Genomic DNA, 20,265 nt, shown 5'->3' on the forward strand with positions numbered 1-20,265 from the left:
CATCACACACTGCACTGTAAGACAGTAGCAGAGCTCTGTACATGAAGAGAATTCAAAATGGGATCTAAAAAAAAACCCAAAATGCTAATCTTGAAGTCATCTAACCTGGCCAAAAGGAAAAATTATGAACAAGAGAATTCATTGTATCTCATCCTGCCCAGGAAACAGAATTCTTGCAAAAGCTGAAGCAAGTACTGAACTGCTGCATTCTTTCCCCCATAATACAACTGATCAACATTCTCTAATCTCCAGAACCTAAAACTCCAGAAGACACTTGTTAGATTAAAAATGAATGCATTTGAAAGAAAACAGATACATTTAGGTAAATACGTGACACAAACATTGAAAGTCACTATCTACCAGAGTAAATTCTGATGTAATAAACACAAAATGTCATTTTATGTGTTCTATGCCTAAGACCTTGAAATTACAGCTTGGAGTGCTCAGTCCCCAAGGCACACTGCTGCTTGCTGTGGTCTCAGCAGTCCTCATTCCTGGATTTTCAAGGAAGTAAGAAAGTCAGCTGTGTTCCTTGATGTCATCAGCCGCCTCTCATACAGTAATTAGAGGGGCAGATCCACACCAGTTCACTTGTTCATTGGCTACATAAAAGCCTTCATTTTACAAGACTGTCTGGCACCATTAAAGAAGAAAGAATAAGAAGAACACCCAAGGACACACTCACATATAGCATCCTAAAGGAGTTATATAAGGTACAGAAGTAAATAGCTGAGAAAGTAATGCCTTCTATTTATTTCCACATAAACTACAACAGACACAAAGAGTACAATTAACACTATCTGAGCAAATTCTCAGCTGTTTTACAACATAGTCACCACCATCAGCTATCCATTTTTGCCAGTGATGAGCAAGAGCCTGCATGCTCTGCTCATCAAAACCTGCACCAGTGAGGTGACCCACTGTCACCACTGCTGAAACACATCACCCACTGCCTCACTGTGCTTGCATCCACTGACATTCACTGTTGTGTACTGAACGTTTATGGAGACCAACCAGTGGATGCAAGCACAGTGAGATGTGTCAGATGCCACTTGTCAGACTGCCCCTCTGCTGCCATCTGTCACACAGCAACAACATGTAACAGAATACTGTCAGGAAGGTTCAACCTCTACTTCAACACCACCAATGTTACTTAAGACACAACTACGTACACAGTATAGTAAGGACACCTTATTTTCTCTTATTAAAAGTCTCTGAAAATTAACAGAAATCTTGATAGGACATTTTTACCACCAAGAACATACAACTTTAGCATCAAGCATATGGTACAGGAGAGTTTTATATATACTTGCTTATCTCAAACTACATTTATGCAGGAAAACAATTCATGTACTTACTAAAATTAGGAAGAGAACCAAGAAAATCCGTGTTACAGTATTGCAGAGTTCCCTACTGTACACTGAAATGAAGACTAAGATTACTTCTCTCTCTTTCCAAAAGATATTAATTTTTCCTTAAGTTTTTCTATCAGAGTCTCTCCACAGCTCCCAGTGGATTCCCTGGCAGTCAGCAACACTGAATAGAAGCTGGATCTTGAACTCAATAGTGTCAGTTAAGCTGTTTTCAACAAACACAAAACTAAGAGCATGAACTGGCCCTTTTAACCTCAATTAATCTAAAGCTAATAATTTAAAGAATTAATGAATGAGAGAGGTTACCTCAAATGTAAAACTTGACCTTATGACAGAATATTTTCTTTTGCAAAGTTCTCGATACAGATTTTATGCCCTTAAAAAGAATGCAAGGATTACACAGTTCAACACACAATTCTTTAAATCTCTCTCGCATGAAGGAGAATTTGGAAAGACGTAGCACAATTAAATTCTGTAACTGTCTTCCCCTTAACAAGTCTTAGCCAGATCTCAGTTTTAGTAGCTTTTTCAGCTCTATGTAACCTTCTTAATTCACATCTCTGAAGAATCTGTGCAAGAGATTGAAGTTTTTCTTCTTATCTTTTAAGAAATAACTTATTTTATGTGATATGAAGTGTCTTGCAAGAGTGGTTGTGTTTTAAGGCCTTGTGTATCAACAACTATTTTATTAATAACAAAGTGGGGGGGGAAAAAACAACAACAAAAAACAACCACACATACAAGAAAGAAAACAAACCAGTATTTACATCTGGTACAATTCATCTGATGAATTTACTGACCATGTATTCAGTGCACGACAAAAAAAGCTCCTGAACTTAAAATCACAGAATTGTAGCAGTTGGAAGGGATCTCTGGAGATCATCTCAGCCAACGGCCTGTTAAAGCAAATTCCCTAGAGTATGTTACAGAGAAAAGCATCCAGGTAGGTTTTTGAATATCCCTAGAGAAAGAGACACCACAGCCACAGACTCTCCGGGCAGCCTGATCCTGAACTCTGCCATCCTCACAGTGAAGAAGTTCTTCCACACGTTCATATGAAACTTCCTGTGTTGCAGTTTGTGCCCAATGCCCTTTGTCCTGTCACTAGGCACCGCTGAGAAGAGCCTGGCCCCATCCTCTCAGCACCCACACTATAGGTATTTATAAGCAATTGTAAGACCTCCTCTCAGTCTTCTCTTGCCCAAGACAGTTTCATATGTATAATTATTGCAGAGCATATACTGTCAGCAGAGAGAAATATGAGCTTTGAAAGCTATATACTATAGAATATTTTGTTTTTCAAAACTATACAGAGCAGCACGATACAATTCTAATGAAAGGAATGGCAGGTAATGTTATATAAGGTATGCATGACTGAACATATACTGCCAGACATATGCTCTGTACAGTAGGTTTTATGCACATCTAAAATATAGTACATGCTTGACAGCATGGTATGGTACAAGCAGAAGAGTAACAGATGAGACAGAACTACAACTCAGAATCAAAATGACTTTGCTTCTTTTTTTCCTTTCATTGAATGGAGAAAAAGAACCAGAGTTCAAAACTTAAAACTCCTCCCTCAAACATTTCAGTACTACTAGCTAGAGTTGTCAAGCTGATTACATTAGCTTAGCCATTCAACTTTGTGAAGACACTGCCACTGGACATTAAAAAAATATCACTATTTCCTGTCATAACGATATGACAATGGCCTCTAACATATAGATATCTTATTATAAAGATTGAAAAGCATTTTTTTGCATAATTACCTTGTAAAGTCAGTCATCTCCATCATAATCACACACATTCTCTTGGCCAAAACAATTATGTCATTGCTGGTATCATCCCATATTTCAATCTCTGCATCAAGCTTACTCTTGACTTTTTTGAAGTCAGCCACTTGCTCAGCTATCTTCTCTTTCTCAGCCTCTGGCAGTTGAGTCATCTTGGCCTGAAACATAAAATAGAGTCATAGAATGGCTTGGATTGGAAGGGACCTCTAAGATCATCTAGTAGGCAGGGCTGCAAACAAAATAGTGTTACTTGCTTAATACCTGTCTGTGTCAGAGAGGGGTTTTTTTGTTGTTGTGATTTTGGTATTTTGTTTTTGCTTTGTTATTCAAACTAGATAATAGAAAATACATAAAAATAGAGCAACCCGAGCCAACTGTCCCAGCCTGAGTACTTCTGAATTTCAGTATCAATACATAATCACTGGGTTGAGCCAAATAAGTTAGGTTGGCATAATGCAAACAGTGCCGTTCATGAAACTATTACTATTAATGCAGTAAGAGAAACAAGAGAAAATTATTCAAAACAGCCTGTATAAAATATGACTGACATATTTTCCTTTTTTCTTCAAGGAATCTAGGTTTTGTTAAGTATGATGCAGGTGACAAACTGCAATAATCTTTCAGGTGCACAAGAATGAAAGGAAAGGTTTAGTTGTTCTAAAACATTTGAACGTGCTTGTCCTCTGCTAAGAAGGCTCCTCGAGATTATTTCAAGAACTGGGAAAGATCTGCTAGTTCAAACCTGCATCTTCTGTCTCTGAGGAAGATGTTGATTGAAGCCCTAGAAAATCAGTATGTGACTAAAGTTATCAAACCTTAAATGCTAACAGAAAATAACCAACATTCAACTGAAGCCACAGCCAAACTGGGCTCAGGTGGGACACAGCTCTATATTTGGCTACAGTTCTGGACTGAATTGTTTGCAAATATTCCACAAGATAAAACTGTTTCAAATGAAGATTTAGTACAGCCAGAGATACGGTACATTCCGTGCATATTTTGGTTATGGAGTCAGAAAATTCAGTCTACATTATATGCATGTATTCTTTCTACATTTAAGCATGATGCCTTTTGTGTTTGTTTGTTTTTAATGTTAATGTAAGTCTAACATATCAAGACTGACATAATTGCTGAAAATGCAGCATGGTGAGAAGAGAAATGCTTTCCTTAGAACTCTTATTTATGAGCAAGATTATCAGTTTGCTCCAGACAAGGGACAGGTACACTTCTTTCACCAGAAACAGGCGAGAAACTAAACAAAAACAAACCAGGCTTTGCAAAAAAACAACAGAGATAAGGCAAAAAGGTATCTGATGCATGAGGACCTGCCAGAAAAAAATTACAGCTTTCACTTTCCAACAATGCAGAACAAACTATTTCTATATTACTGACCTGATAAATTGTGTAAATTTATTCTAAGAGCAGAAATACAACAAAACTACAGTTTGCAATGAAACCAGTCATTGCTTGGGATTGCGTTACTGCTGATTTGTTTGTTTGGTTGGTTTTTAAGTACTACGTATTGAACTTCTGGATGGAAATAAAAGATCACATACATGAACTAATTTTAAATAAGTCTAATTTCTCATTTTCAGGTGGAATCAAACAGAAGCGTAGCTGTGCTTCAGCTCCCAGTAAACTAGAATGTGTAGTTATGTGGAGGAAATGATTTTCAATTGCAGCATTAATTTAGCTAGAACCAAAAGTTCCCCTTGCCAATCTTCTAACCAGTATCAGCCAAATCAGATTTAATGCAGAACAGATTCCCTGCATGGGGACTTTGAGGAAGTTCATGTTCTTCCTTAGCTCTCCAGACACTGAACCAGAAGCTTATATTCCAAAGTGGCTGTTCCTGTAGGACTGCCTCTCCAGAACAGAGCTTGCCCACTTCTAAATCAGTCGTAATTGAACAGTAGGAATTATGTTCTAAGGGTACATTCTCTTTGGTATCTCTTCACCAAAACTTAAAAGTCCTGGGAGGTGATTTGAAACAAAGCTCAGGCTTCTCAGTTGACTCAGTATATCAAAACAATTAAGGAAATAATTGCTAGAAGTCAGTGAAAGAAAAAACTAAAATCTCCCTAGAAAAAGTGGAATTGCATAAAGCCTTTGCTGACTATCCTAATGATTCTTAAACAACATTACAGTTCATAGGCTGAATCCAATAAGTCACACAGAAGTTATCATGCCCACAGTTGGAAAATATTCAAAACACAGGATACAGAATATTGGATTTGAAAGCATGACAACCACATCAAGATTAAGAAAAGGCAGTTCTATTTATTCAAAATACCTTACGTATTTAGTGAATAACCTCATATACGTCTTCTGACATTTTGAAGAGTGCTTTGTGCATTTAATTTTTGGTTAAATAAAGGAAAGATTGGAAGGACACAGAAAAGTGTATTATGAAAACATCTGTGAAAACATTAAATGCAAATCCCATAGTAAATTCTTCCTTTCAGATTTGTATCTAGAACTCAAATAGAAAAATAAGTATTTGAAAGTTTATCCTGGGTTTTCTTTCATTTTTGCTGCTACAAATGGTCATGTGGGTCATACTGGCTTTGGTACAGGAGCGCTAAACAACTCAGCATGAGTAACTGACTACAGGCAATGAACTTGTGACACAACACTTTCTCTCACGTGCCCTCTCCTGACTCTGACCACTAATTTCTCTACCTGTGTGATCCTGGCTACGGACGGCCTCTCAGAGGGGCAGAAGAACAGCCTCATGGACATCAATTATATATGGACTAATGCCAGGATGACTGGAGGCTTTTTGCTCTTGCTGGCTTTTCTATACAAATTTATTCATTTTTCTTCTTCCTCCCAATAAAGCCTTATCTCAGCAGAATCCCAACTGCCTCCAGTTTTACTATAATTTAAGAAACATTCATCTTTGAAGTATAATTATGTAAATGATTAAATGCATGTCTACAGAAAAGCAAATAAAAAACAGCACATAGATACTTGAAATCGACTTCATTGGTATTCTATGCAGATACCATATGTCCCACCAGGCTGGGGGAACCAAGATCTTTAGTCTTGTTCATCTTGATGTCACTACTGTGTTTTATATCCATCGCCTTCTCTATGAAGTGGTCCACCTCATGTATTATATAAAGCAACTATTAAGACATGTAATTATCTTGCAAATGTTTTGTGGTATTCTTGTTTATAAAACATCATCTTCCAAACTTAAAACAGGAAGTTACAGCAGTGACTGAATTACCAGTTATAATTGATATAATGGGTAATCAGCTTTATACGCACTGCATACGGTTTTCGAGCCATGCGATCTAAGAGTTTTTATTTATGCTTGAATTGTTGTGTCACAAGGTTAATTTTCCCATTTATATCAATTACTGGAAATTATAGGCCTCCCAAAGTATGTTGTAATTGCAATCACTAAATTATAAAGTGTAACTGAGTAATTAAAGGAATACTTTTCCTGTTTTGTTTAAGAGAGAGAGAGAGAGAGAGAGAGAGAGAGAGATTGAAAGAGAGAGAGAGAGAGAGAGAAAGACCTAAAACAAACCTCATAAAATCAAAACACATTCACCTCATGGTTACAAGAGCTTCCTAAGACAAATATGAAACAGACAAAAATAAAGAACTGGGCTACAGAGTCTAAAGAACTGAAGTACCCCTTTTCATGCTGTTTTGCATTGAAAAACGTATGCCCTGATACACAAACCACAAGAAAGATGACATCTTAATGAGGGAAATCTGACAAAGTATCCTATTACAAAAGTCAGTAAGAATGACCTTCAGCTGGAATGAGACACATTATCCAAACAAAGGCACAAAGGAAACCACAATTCTGGACCTCCGTGTCATGGGCAGGGCTGCCAACCATCAGACCTGGCTGCCAAGGGCCCCATTCAATATGGCCTTGAACACCTGCAGGGATGGGGCATTCACTTCTCTGGGCAGCCTGTGTCAGCCCCTCCCCACTCTCTAAGTACAGAATTTCCTCCTAACATCTAACCTAAACCTCCCCTCTTTTAGTTTAAAATCATTTCCCCTTGTCCTGTCTCTATCTGCCCGTGTACAAAGTTGATCTCCCTCCTGTTTATAAGATCCCTTCAAGTACTGGAAGGCCAGTAACAAAATAAAACAAATGTATGCACAGTCTAAGTGTAGATATGACTTCATCTTGAAATAGGCAACAGATACATATAAAGTAAAGATCTAAATTAATCATGTGATATTACACCAGTGCTCGATTATTTTGCCCACTAGGAAAAGCAACTTTTTCATTACTTCTACAGTATGGTACAGGAAAACTATTAAAATTAGGAGAGAGAGAAGCTGTATTTCTTACTTTTCATTTTTCCTTAAGAAAGAAAAGTACCTGCAATATATATATATATTTTCTTTAATTTCCTTTAACTCTTGAGGAGTTATTTACATTACCTTGTTTGCAACTTGACGCTACAGAATAAGGGTAGGGAATCTTTTTTTTTCAAACCCTTTTAAGTTTCAGTCAGTTTGCTGTTACAGATTGAGACAACTTAAGAGATCAGAACAAATTATCCACACGATGACTAAAACAGAGGACCCATAAGAAGCAGCTACTTAGTGAAGATTTTGACTCTTGTCCTACTGCTGCATCATTTGCCAGTGAAATTCAACCTCAAAAATCGGCCTTAGTGCCTGACTTCACTCTCTAAGGATGACTTTTGTATAGACCTACATTATTCTCTTGAATTCTTAAACTGACATGCTTTTTGTTTTCCCAATCCCCTAAAACAAATTATTGGCCAGAGCCATAATGTCAGAATTCTTATCTCTAACATGGAGGTGTGGAGGGAAAGAGGGAGGAAGGGAGAGAAGAGAAACAGCAGAATGAAGCACCATACCTCCAAACAAATGTTTACATTATCAAAAATTTCCTGAGACAGAAACGAGCCAGATATCTCTTTGACAGGGAAGAGCTTCCCTTTGAAAACTATGTAGCATTTCCTCTATTTGTAAGGTGCAAAGTGTTGTGAGACTGTAACTAGAGAATAGGAACACTGTCTTTATACAATTTTGAAGAAATTTAGTGTCTGAAGTGATTCTGTTAACGTCAATGCATCCACTGCCTTTTAAATCACATCCTACATTCTCTACTGAGTGAATAATCACTCACATTTGGAAAAAGAGGTGAAACAGCAAATACTGGATATTAACAATCCATGGCAAAGTGAATATAAAGAACATTCCCTAGAGATTAAATGTATAGGAGTGGAAGCCGGAAGAAGCTGCATTTCTTCAGGTTTACTACCTGCGGTCACCAATTGCCTTTTCCTGGTATTAAGGACTGTAACATACTTCCTGAAGTCCAGCCTGCTTTCATCAACTTTGGTGCCTCATTTTTGCTACCATGTCAAATCCTGTGTATTTTTACATACAGCAAAACTGAATGAAGAGATAATTTCAAAAACACAAATCGTAATGTCGATTTTGCATGAACCTTCACAAAAAAGGTTGATAAGGCAATGCATCTTATTAATCTAACTCCTCCCTGTGCCAGGGAAAAAGGCCTGTAGATAAAGAAGAAACATGCCATGAATCTGGGCTGCATTGGATTGTGTCACTGGTTCTCATGTCCTTCTCTAAACAATCTAGGGAAACATAATCTCTACATAATTGGCATTGAGTGGATGCGACACTCATTGAAAAACTGTTCACAGAATACTTTTCAAGAAATCATGTCAATGTTGAAGGATCAAAGTTGTCCAGATGTGGAGTCCTCAGTACAGGAGAAACACAGACCTTATCACTATTTCAATAAAGGGAAGAAATGTAGGAAGTTAGAGAGGAAATTAAATGCTTTTGACAGATCATGACACCTGACAAGGAATCTTTTTCCATGTATTAAGCATCAAAATTATTATTAGCAACACCTGCTCAAAATCACTGAATTGGCATTGTGCTTGAATTTTTGTCATTGACATTTCCAGAGTCTATGCAGCTTTGCTAAAAATTAATCTTGCATATTATTCTAAATTTGCCTTTTCATTATCCAAATAGCAAAAGTTTGCTGTTAAGTATGCCAGCATTTATAATAACAATGTGACTTTAGATGCAAAGTCTTTCAAACTTGAACAGGAGTAGCTGTCTCATTTCCCCTCCAAGTATTCCCTTCTGACAGTAGCCCTGTCAGCCGTGGGAGCAAGCCCCATTATAAGGTGCCAGTGGAAAGCACATCTAGCCAGTCAAAAGAGATGATTCCTACTATAGTTAGTACTGAAGCAACCTCACCTTGAATACTGTTTGCAGGGATTCACAATGTAAAGAGGATGTTAAAGTACCTGAAAGCATCCAGAGAGCAACAAAGCTGGTTGCTGGGCTGGAATGCATGTCCTCTGAGGAGAGGTAAGACTTTTTTGGATGTCTTTTCAAGGCTGAATATATTTTTAGGTATTTCATTGTATGTAAGTCATAATACAAATAAAACAAGAAAATAATTCATTTTGGATTTTCTCATTCACACTATCACACACACTGAATCAACTCTTCATCAACACCAAACTGTTCTGCAAACATAACATGCAACAAATCTCTACAAATGTAGATCTTACTCTCAGATATTTTTATCTACGTATTCATGTAACAGCCTGAGAAACTGAGAAACAATGTGGGCGGTTGGTTGTCTGAGAACAGTTTTACTTTTCTCATCTGCACACAGTAAAATATTTTGTACGTTCTTCAGTATGATCATGTAACCCCACCAATAGCTTTAAAATTAAGCTAAGCTATTCTCTTTACTAATTTATAACTTCAAGCCCTTAAACTTTCTCTTGCCTCAGAATGCACATTGTCTTCTAAGTAAAAAAATGTACTGGGCAAATACTTAACGTTCTCTTCAACTCAAAACCTGATGATGACTAAGTCACAAACTACCTCTCTCTGATCACAATGGTATAAATTTCCAAAACAACATTTGTGTGATAAATTTACAAAATAATTACACTTTAGACACAGACACCAGAGGAAGAACACTTGGCATATGGTAGATCCAAATTTCAGAGTACAAGGACTGCATTGTTCCTTGGATCTGCAAGTAGCACATGTTTTTGCAGAAGCTCAGAATTTGCTCCTAAAGATTTTCAGGGCTATAAAACTGAGCTACAAATAATTAGTAATGCTATCCAGTTTAATTACTGACAGATCTCACAGCACATGGCAGAGGTTAATCCGCATCCCACCACGTGGGAAGGTGCCATAAGCACTGTCATATTATTCTTAGAGACTGGAAATTACCTGAGGGAAAGACAAGTCAGTAACATTTCCAAGATTACCTATATAGATGCAGTCAGAAATATCAGTATGAGCTTAAGTCTATATCTATTACATCCTCTCTCTAGAGAGATATTCTAGAGAAGTTATAATTAATAATGTATCAATTTTATCTACATGAAGAAAAATGAGATTTCTGAGTTAAGATGTAGCCTTTGTTACCATCAGTGAATGCATATCCAATTTGGTTTTATATGCTTTATGTATGATGAGAGAAAGAAAGAAGTCTCTTTCAAAAGCACCAGCTTCCTATTGGGAACATTGAGAAATCAGACACATGAGAGGATGGAAACACTCTTGACAAAGCAAGTGAAATCAAGAGTGCTGTTATCCAGAACTAATATGGAGAGAGAAATGTGTAAATAAAATTGACTTACTATACTGGAAACATCCAATAGAAAGAACACAAGAAGGAAAAAAAAGGTACTTTGCAATCTTGCCATACTACTTCTGGACTGCAGACATTGGTGTTATCACTGCACCAGAAAGGCTTACTACTGCACAAGAACCCGCTGCCTTGACCAACAAATAAATAAACAAACAAAAATCAATCCAACCCAGTCTAAACCTTAAAATCGATCTTCCCTATACAAAGTCTCCATACTGCTTAATCTGTTACAGGAATAAATCTTCAGATAGAAATCATCAAAAAAGCTGACCAAAGAGGCCTAACATCACTCAAATTTGCTTCAGCAGACAGTAGATTTCATAAAACATTTACTTAAAAAAACTACATATGAAAGTTTCTGTCAACATCTTGATGTGGTCTGAGAGAGTATGTGTCTTATGTAGTCAGAGTTCTCATTTTCTATTAAATTTTCTTATGATGTGCCATTTTACAACCCTTGTGTCATAGTGCGAAATCTAAGAAAATTGTTTCCAATTAAAGGATCAGAATCAGTTATTAAATAATGACTACTAAATAGATCCTCAAAACAGTGAAATGTATGGTAATTGTATTATCTGGGGGAAAAACTGAAGAAAAAGAAGTTTATTTCCAGTACGAACAAGCAACTGTTTTTTCAGACATTTGACCCACCCACAGTTTATGATGAGGTTTGTTTCAAAGAAAATTCCCTTTAAAGAAGTACTTTGTTTTATCTGAGGTGTGAACACAGGTGTGTAAAACAGATCTTTCAAAGCTTTTCTGGATCTTTTTCTGGATCTTTTGTTATTATTAGGATAGCAAACATCTACAAATTACTTTCATATTTTCTCAGTGAGAGAAAAACCTTCATCTACATTCTTTATGGAATATTTACAAAACTATTCCGTATACCATCTATATATTACATTCCAAATGAATCATATCATCTTAAAGAATAATATTTTGAAGGAAAAGTTTGCTTTTCTTAACTGCAGAAAAAATTTTATCCTGTAAAGTAAGGAAAAATCTTTTATAAATGTTACACTGTACACCATATTATAAGAAACAATTGACAGTTAATTAACATGTGATTCACATGTACAAAAGTAAACAAGCTTTTACTTATTTCCCAAAGAAAAAGAGATTAAAATTCCAGTGAGACTAAATACATTGTCCCTCAACAAATCCCATTGCCAAGAATAAGCCTTTTTTTTATTAGATTTGTTAATGCGGCATGAAGAAGTACAAAAGGTATCACAGAATTCTTCTTGAGAACAGAATATAGCCAAAAAAAAACCAAAAAAACAAAACAAAAAAACCACCCAATCCTTAACTTTTTTTTTTTTTTTACTTTTTTTTTTTTTTAATAAAATACTGACTAAATTTTACTCATTGTGTATACATAAGACTTAAATATAAACTGCCAGTAGTTTCTGAAAGATCAGTCAGGAACCATTCTAATCCTACAGTTTTCTTCATAGTTTACCTTGGGTGTTTTTTTCAGAATTCATTTTTTAAGAAAAAAAAATGGAATACAAATGAACAGCTTTCATTTTAGTTAGTATTTTTGATACGATTTTAGGGACTTAATAAAGAAAACATTTTTTGGAGCGTGCTTGCTTAAAAACAAATGTAAGTAGAATGTGAATGTAATGAGATTCAATAAGGCTAAGTGCAAGGTGTTGCAGCTGGGTCAGGAAAATCCCAGATATGAGTACAGACTGGGAGAAGAACTCATTGAGAGCAGAAATGCGGAGAAGGACTTGGGGGTCCTGATGGACAAAAAACCAGATGTGAGCCAGCAGTGTGCTCCTGCAGCTCAGAAGACCAAAAGTATCCTGGGCTGCACCAAAAGAAGGGTGGCCAGCTGGGAGAGGGAGGAGATTGTCTCCTTCTACTCTGTCTTTATGAGACCCCACCTGAAATATCACGTCCAGGCCTAAGGCCCCCAAAACAAGAAAGACATAGAGCTGTTGGCATGGGTCCAGGGGAGACCACAAAGATAGTCAGAGGGCTGGAGCAGCTCTTCTATGAAGAAAGTCTGAGGGAGATGGGATTGTTCAGTCTGAAGAAGAGAAGGCTTTGGGAGACCTCGCTGCAGCCTTTCAGTACTTGAAAGGAGCTTACAAACAGGAGGGGGACTGACTGTACACAACCAGATAGTAAAAGGACAAGGGAGAATGGTTTTAAACTGAAAGAGGGGAGATTTAGATTAGATATTGGGAGGAAAGTCTTGACTCAGAAAGGGATGAAGCAGTGGCACAGGTTCCCCAGAGAATTTGTAGATGCTCCAATCCCTGAAGGCCAGGTTGGATGGGGCCTTGGGCAGCCTTATCTGGTAGGTAGCAATCCTGCCCATGACAAGTAGTGGAATGGGATGATAGGATGATATTCAAGGTATTTCCCAACCCAAGTCATTCTATGAAAAGTGATGTTTTATTGACATCCCTTTTGTGTTAAAAGTTTGCTATTTTTCAACTATCTGTGTTGCTTAAAACATCTATTATTGCAATAATAGTAGACTAAACCAAGTGTGAGAAATCTGTTATTGCTTTAGGTAGTCTAAAAACAGCTAGTGAAATTGATGTTTCTGGCCGCATGGGTCTTTCAGCTTAAAGTCATGAACAGTTTTGCCGAAACAGTATTTAAGACAAAAATATAGATAAAAGTAACGCTTGCTAAATACGCCAATTTTGTAACAAAAAGCTTTGTGGTACTCCAAAATGTTCAGAGGCTCTTAAAAATGTCTGAATGTAAACAATAATCAGTAATATAGTGAAGTTTTCAGGTTAAATAATGATACAAGCTGCAGAACAACTCAGAACTTCCAGAAATACTTAACCTAATTGTCAAACGCTATGTTAAGTTTTGCATACTTCTTCATGAGTAATATAGAATTTTCTATAGAAATTTATGGAATTGATTCACACAGACTCTCAGAATTATACGTCTGTAACTCATGCACAGCAGTGGCTAAGATTACAGATATATCCCTTTCTCTGTGCAGGTGCAGTTACTCACATGTAGAGTTTACGTTTAGTTAATATGCACTAAAGGCTTCAGAAGGACTCAAACATAAAACTTACAAATGTCAATATAGTTTGAACTACTAGAAGTTAGGACAAGACTATAATCTGTTAGAGCTTCATCCAGAAGTATAAGAATTTTTCTAATTTACACCTTCACTGTGTATTTATAAATCACACAGTGTTTTTCTTTCTCAGGTCATACATATCAGTCATGTGACCTCTATAGATTTTCAGGTATCTATTAAGAGTCAAACAAGATTTTAATAACTCACTGTATGACTTTAAGTGGCTTCATAGCAGAAGTAATCCAATAGCATTTTTTACCTCATCAGACTGCTTTTTAAAAAAAAAGTGGTGTAATACATACCCTGTCAGTCTTCCCTTCTGTCTGAATACTAGTGCGACTACGTACATCATGGTCTTCTTCAAGGTCAGATACATCTTCAAGCTCTTCAGGTGTCTAGGAAAAAGATATTGAAGCGTTATTCTCTCTTATGGTTATTAAATTTGGTATTGATGTCAAACATAACTTGGTCTAAGAGAATGTCTGACAAACAAAAAAACAAGTCTTGCTGTAGAACAAGTGTCTACTAAATGCTAATTAACACCACATTCTGTCAGACAGCTCTGAACTAGATGAAAATAGCCATGATAACATTAAAGCTGACTCTTAAAGTTAGCACTTATAGAATTTATTTGATATTTACATCTCATGTTACTGCTGCTAGCAAAGGCATACTACAAACATTTATGTGACCAGAATGCATAGGTTTGTTCTACCTTCTCTTCCCTGTACAGAAACACTAACATGCTCACTGTAATACACTAAGCAGTTTGGAAAGACCCAAACTGCTCATATTTGGAGTATATCTCTGACTTATTGTGATGCACATACTGTACTGTACACACAATCAGAAAAACCTGAACTGCTAACATTTTTTGATACTGATTTTTTCAACTATACCCTGAGCAAATTAATGAAAAATGCTTTTTTCCTTATGATATATTTTCTGTATGAGTCAAACCTTGAAATTTATTTCCTACATTCCCATTTACCAATATATCATGAAAAAAAACCTGCAGGAGTTTTGAATTTTATCATAAATAACTCAGTAAATAAAGTACGATGAACGTGGCTAAGGGACACCCAACGAAACATTCAAAGCATGTTTAACCATACTAACATAGCAGCACACAGTGAAGCACGCAACATTCAGAATTATAAACTATCTAAAAATTAATATTGGTTCTATCAATGCAATGGGATACTCAAGAAAGCTTTCCTTTTGCTAAAGGGATTCATGTTTTAAAGAAACAAATTTACACATAAAGCCAGACTGAATAAAGAACTGGTGACAGATCTGCTGTTGGATGGTCTATTATCAGCTTGACCTCTAGACTTCCATATCAGTCTTAGTACCCCATAAGCCTGATGTGTCCCTAGAGAAACATGAGAGGATAAGGAGAGGATAATAAATGTGCCAAGAGATATGCAGAAAAAAAACACCCTGAAAATCACCATTACTTTTACCCAATTTTCAATCACATCAAATATGTATTTATTTAATCCAGAGTAGCTACGTGTTTTCATCTTTTCATTTTTACTGGTAGGTTATACATAGTCAATATTTGTTGAGAGGAGCACTATAGGGTTGTGTTACTTGATTTTCAGGCCCATAACATAGTAGCAACACTACATTAAACTGTATAAATCCACTTGCATACATTCCAGTCATTTGGGAAAGTAGCTCTGTGGCCAGCAGGTGGTATAGGTGCTGCTAGACTTCAACGAGGTTTAATTAAGGCTCTGGTATTTCAAAGCACAGAAGTTGATTTTACTCACTGAACAAAATAACAGTAATTCAAATGAGCTAATATTGCAAGAAATAAACAAAGCTACTGCCCAGCCTGACAGAAATATAATCCTGGTGGTGAAAAGTACTGCCTAGATATCCTCAAGAAAACAGACAGGCAGTCATTTTTATTTTTTGGGGTGAACACAACTCATTTACCTGCACACACTTTAATCGTAAAGCGGGAAAAAGAAACATTTTTCTTTTCAGGCAAAGATTATCAGTGTTATGAAATATTTTGCCTTTTGTCTTGATATTAGACCAAGTGAGAATTCCACGCAATCCAAATGTTACTGGCCTTTAATTCTGAGAAATTCTGGTCATCTGCAAAAAGTCTTTTTTCAATCCCCACAAAAATTCATTCAAATACACCCCTATGTGTTTAAGACTATAATCATGTTATTTACTGGTTACATGTTACACAGACAGTAAATGTGTGTTTCCATATTTATGATTTTAATAAATCTGCATTCTCACTGGTTTTGCTACTGAGAACTCTAAATTATAGTCAAGTCTAGCATTGATGACTTTTATACTGTTATGATACAAAGTCAATACAACAAGAAAACCGTATCATTCCTCTGATGAAAAAACCTTTACATTTGCTTTACTAGTACAGTGTTATAGAAAATAATAAAACTGAGGTCTGGCCTTAAGTTTTAGATTTCTGCCAGTCCTTCAAAACTGTGCAAGTGTGCTCTTAGGCTTACTTGCTTTTCAATCCATGCTTTGTAGAACAACGTGTCTGACTCTTTTTCATGGAATTTTCTCCAATACACATTTTTATATGTATACACTCCTCACAGATAACTATCCAAACAACGCTATATAGATCATGCACTTTTAAATGTCACATACACTCATCAATCTTGCAAATAAAGGGTGTCTCTTTACTATATCTGTGCAAACACAGAGCTATTTATGGTATGTAAATTCTAGAACAGCAAAAATAAATGCTTTACGTGCACTCTACAAGGGTCAGAATTTAATTCATTATATTGTTCACTGAGAACAGAATGGGTTTAAAGAGATTATCTGCTCTACTTTGAAAACGTGACTAATGCCCATATTAGAAAATTTCATTATGTCAGAAATCACGTCATTCAGAGTAACAATGTACGGCAAATGTTTCACAAATGGGCCCTTCACAAATATTTAGCTAGTGCATGCTATTTCACGTGTTATTCACAGTACTGCTGTTGCTACGTACTTAATACTGCCAGATGACAGGCTACCAGAGTTTCTTGATACCCTTGAGGGAGAAGAGTAAACTGCTAGTTTAATTTATTTTTCCTAATCAATTCATTAATAACCTCATAATCATTGATGTCTATTTCTAATTCACTAAAAGCACTTCTCAGATTTTTGCAAAAGGAGATTACTTTGAGTGTCATTTTAGAAAAAATAAAAAGCAGCATTTTAGGGCAAATTAAAATGCAATGTTCTTATACTGTCAAAATTATTAAATCCTCCTATTTATCATTAAACATGAAAATACATCTGTATTTGGAAACTGTTCTTGGAACCTCCCATTAAAAATATCTTTCTCATATTATTTAAGATATTATGGATGTAAAGTTGACACAATCATTTAAATCAAGGACTATGACTTTGTCTTTGATAGTAGTGTTGTCAACCTGTTGGCAAGGAATTTGTCATCAAGTAACAGTAAAAATATTGTCCTGCCACATCCTGTACACATCACAGATAGTTAATCTTCAAATGCAGGTGATGAACTGTTCTTGTGATTTGCTGTGCAAATAATTTTTATAGGCTTAAGCTGCAATTTCCATTAAGATTAGTAGTGAGAACAGAAACTTCAGTGAAGATCAAACAATTTAGTAGTTTATTAATGATAAGAACAAACGATGATCTTCAAAACAGAAAGTTGAAAGTAGTTTTAACAGAAGAATTATCAATTAGATCATGTTATATGATAAATAGCTGAGGTTTTCAAAATAATGATGTATGAGATATCAGATACCTTTTCACTACTGGATGCTATGTGTTTGCTGTTTTTTTTCTTTCCTCAGTGAACATTAAGTCAGGTTACAACTTTTCACTCAAAGAGAGCAGTACAAAAAAGGTAAGATTAATCACCTTTACAAATCGCTAGATAGATCAGGAGCCTAAGTAGGTGACAATCCTCGTGTTTTTAGTTCTAACTGGGAGTATATTAAGATTTTGCCTGTCAATACCTTTCTGATGACCTGAGGGCACTGACTGCACCCTCAATAAGTTTGCAGATGACACCAAGTTGGGAGGAAGTGTCAATCTGCCTGGTAGGAAGGCCCTACAAAGAGGTCTGGACATGCTAGATTTCTGGGCTGAGGCCAGTGGGATGAAGTTCAACAAGACCAAGTATCAGGTCCTGCACACTGGCCACAAAAACCCCAGGCAATGCTATAGAATTGGGGCAGAGTGGCTGGAAGACTGTGTGGAGGAAACAGACCTGGGGGTATTGGTCAGTGCTCTCCCGAACATGAGCCAGCAGGATGCCCAGGTGGCCAAGAAGACCAATAGCATCCTGGCTTGTATCAGAAATAGCATGACCAACAGGAGCAGGGAAGTGATAATCCCTCTGTACTCAGCTCTGGTGAGGCTGCACATCAAGTACCGTGTTCAGTTTTGGGTCCCTCACTACAAGAACAACATTGAGGCCTCAATGTTTGTCCTTATCACTCTCTACAACCACCGAAGGGAGGCTGTCATGAGGTGAGGGTTGGCCTCTTTTCCCATGTAACTAGCAATAGGATGAGAGTAAGTGGCCTCATGTTGTACCAGCAGAGATTCAGGTTGGATGTTGGGAAATAATTGTTCTCTGAGAGAGTGGTCAGCTGCTAGAATGGGCTGCACAGAGAGGTGGCGGAGTCACCATTCCTGGAGGTGTTCAAAAAACATTTAGATGTTGTACTGAGGAACATGCTTTTGTAGGAAGTATTTTTGGACTGGGTGATCTTAAAGGACTTTTCCGAACTTGGTGACTATATGATTCTAAGATAACATTTATCTCAGTAAGTGGCCTGAGATAGGAAAGATGTGAGCACAGGGATGTAACTGAAACATTAAAGTGTATTTTTGATAAGTGCTTTCCAAAAATCCTTTCTAAATAGAAACTGGGAAGTTGGCACTGCTTAAGAAGTTGGCACACAGAGTTTCAGCACCTATTTTCTATCCAAAGTTACACCTCCTTTGCTGAAAATCTGCATTTCAGCTCTGGTTTCATTCTTCCCTTCCCTGAGTTTGGTTGTATCTCTTGGAATAAGTATGCCACTCTCAAATAATGCCTAGAAGAGTTTGAAACAAGCTTTTCTCCTGATAATGCTGAGTTAGTTATGCTATAGTCTAAGACATTAGGGGAAACTGACCTCCTTCAATATTTACATAGCCAATTTATTACGCACAGTTTGTGTATATAAAATAAATTTCAATGTCTCATGCAAGACATGCATGAACATCAAAACTAGGAATAGCACTGCACACATTAGGGTCAAATGATACATGGAAAATAAGGTTTATAGAAATGGTAGCCATTTTGAACAAATGAAACACTATGACAGGCAAAGCAGCTTATTTTTCAAGAGAATAAATTCTTCAATAGATTCCTGAGGGCTCACTTGGGAACTTGGAAGCCTATTTGCAGATATTTCAAGGAGAGATTGAAAGTTTTCAATGAAGCATGTTTTCTACAATATTTTACAAAACAGTGTAATATCCCAAATAATAATATAATCAAGCACAGTTATAACATAGCTCCAGTCAAGGAATATCCCTGTTTATACTTAAAAAGTAGAAACTTCACCACATTACTTAGAAGTTTCTATTTTAAACTCAATAACAAACAAAGAATATTAATTTTTAATAAAAGATACCTGTTGTTTTGCTTTCTGAAAACATATTCTGTTTTCTCTACTTGGTTGACATACAGCTGCTCCATCTAGTGGGAAGCTAATTATGACATTTAATCTACAATAGAAATATTTTATAATATAATTATTTATAATGGAAATAATTCTTAAGACAGTGAAAAGCCAAATTTATAGTTCGCAGAATCACAGAATTGCCAGGGTTGGAAGGGACCTCAAGGATCATCAATCTCCAACCCCCCTGCCACATGCAAGGCCACCAACCTTCCCATCTAATGCTAGACCAGGCTGTGCAGGGCCCCATCCAATCTGGCCTTGAACACTTCCAGAGACGGGGCATCCACAACCTCTCTGGGCAGCCTGTTCCAGCACCAAACCACTCTCTCTGTAAAGAATTTCCCCCTGACATCCAACCTAAATCTCCCCTCCCTCAACTTAAAACCATTTCCCCTCATCCTGCAGTTATCAACCCTTTCAAAGAGTTGATTCCCCTCCTGTTTGTAGGCTCGCTCTAGGTACTGAAAGGCTGCAAATGAGTTCACCCCACAGCCTTCTTTTCTCCAAGCTGAACAAGCCCAGCTCCTTCAGCCTGTTCTCACAGGGGAGGTGCTCCAGTCCCCTGATCATCTTCGTGGCCCTCCTCTGGACCCTCTCCAACAAGTTCCCTGTCTTTTTTGTACTGGGGGCT

General features: G+C 36.8%; 1 protein-coding gene across 12 annotated transcripts in view; it reads right to left on the reverse strand.

The window, feature by feature from the left end:
* The window catches only part of CTNNA3 (catenin alpha 3), a 447,191-nt gene that overhangs the window by 35,132 nt on the left and 391,794 nt on the right, over positions 1 to 20,265 (reverse strand). For all 12 annotated transcript variants that reach the window (XM_090144866.1, XM_090144867.1, XM_090144868.1 and 9 more), the window contains 2 exons: positions 14,226 to 14,318; positions 3,146 to 3,327 (listed from right to left, as the gene is read on the reverse strand). In XM_090144866.1, the coding sequence (XP_090000992.1) occupies positions 3,146 to 3,327; positions 14,226 to 14,318 (275 nt within the window). The remainder of the gene's footprint in view (positions 1 to 3,145; positions 3,328 to 14,225; positions 14,319 to 20,265) is intronic.

Source organism: Phasianus colchicus, chromosome 8, assembly GCF_987193195.1.
Source record: "Phasianus colchicus chromosome 8, bPhaCol1.hap1.1, whole genome shotgun sequence".
NCBI lineage: Eukaryota > Metazoa > Chordata > Aves > Galliformes > Phasianidae > Phasianus > Phasianus colchicus.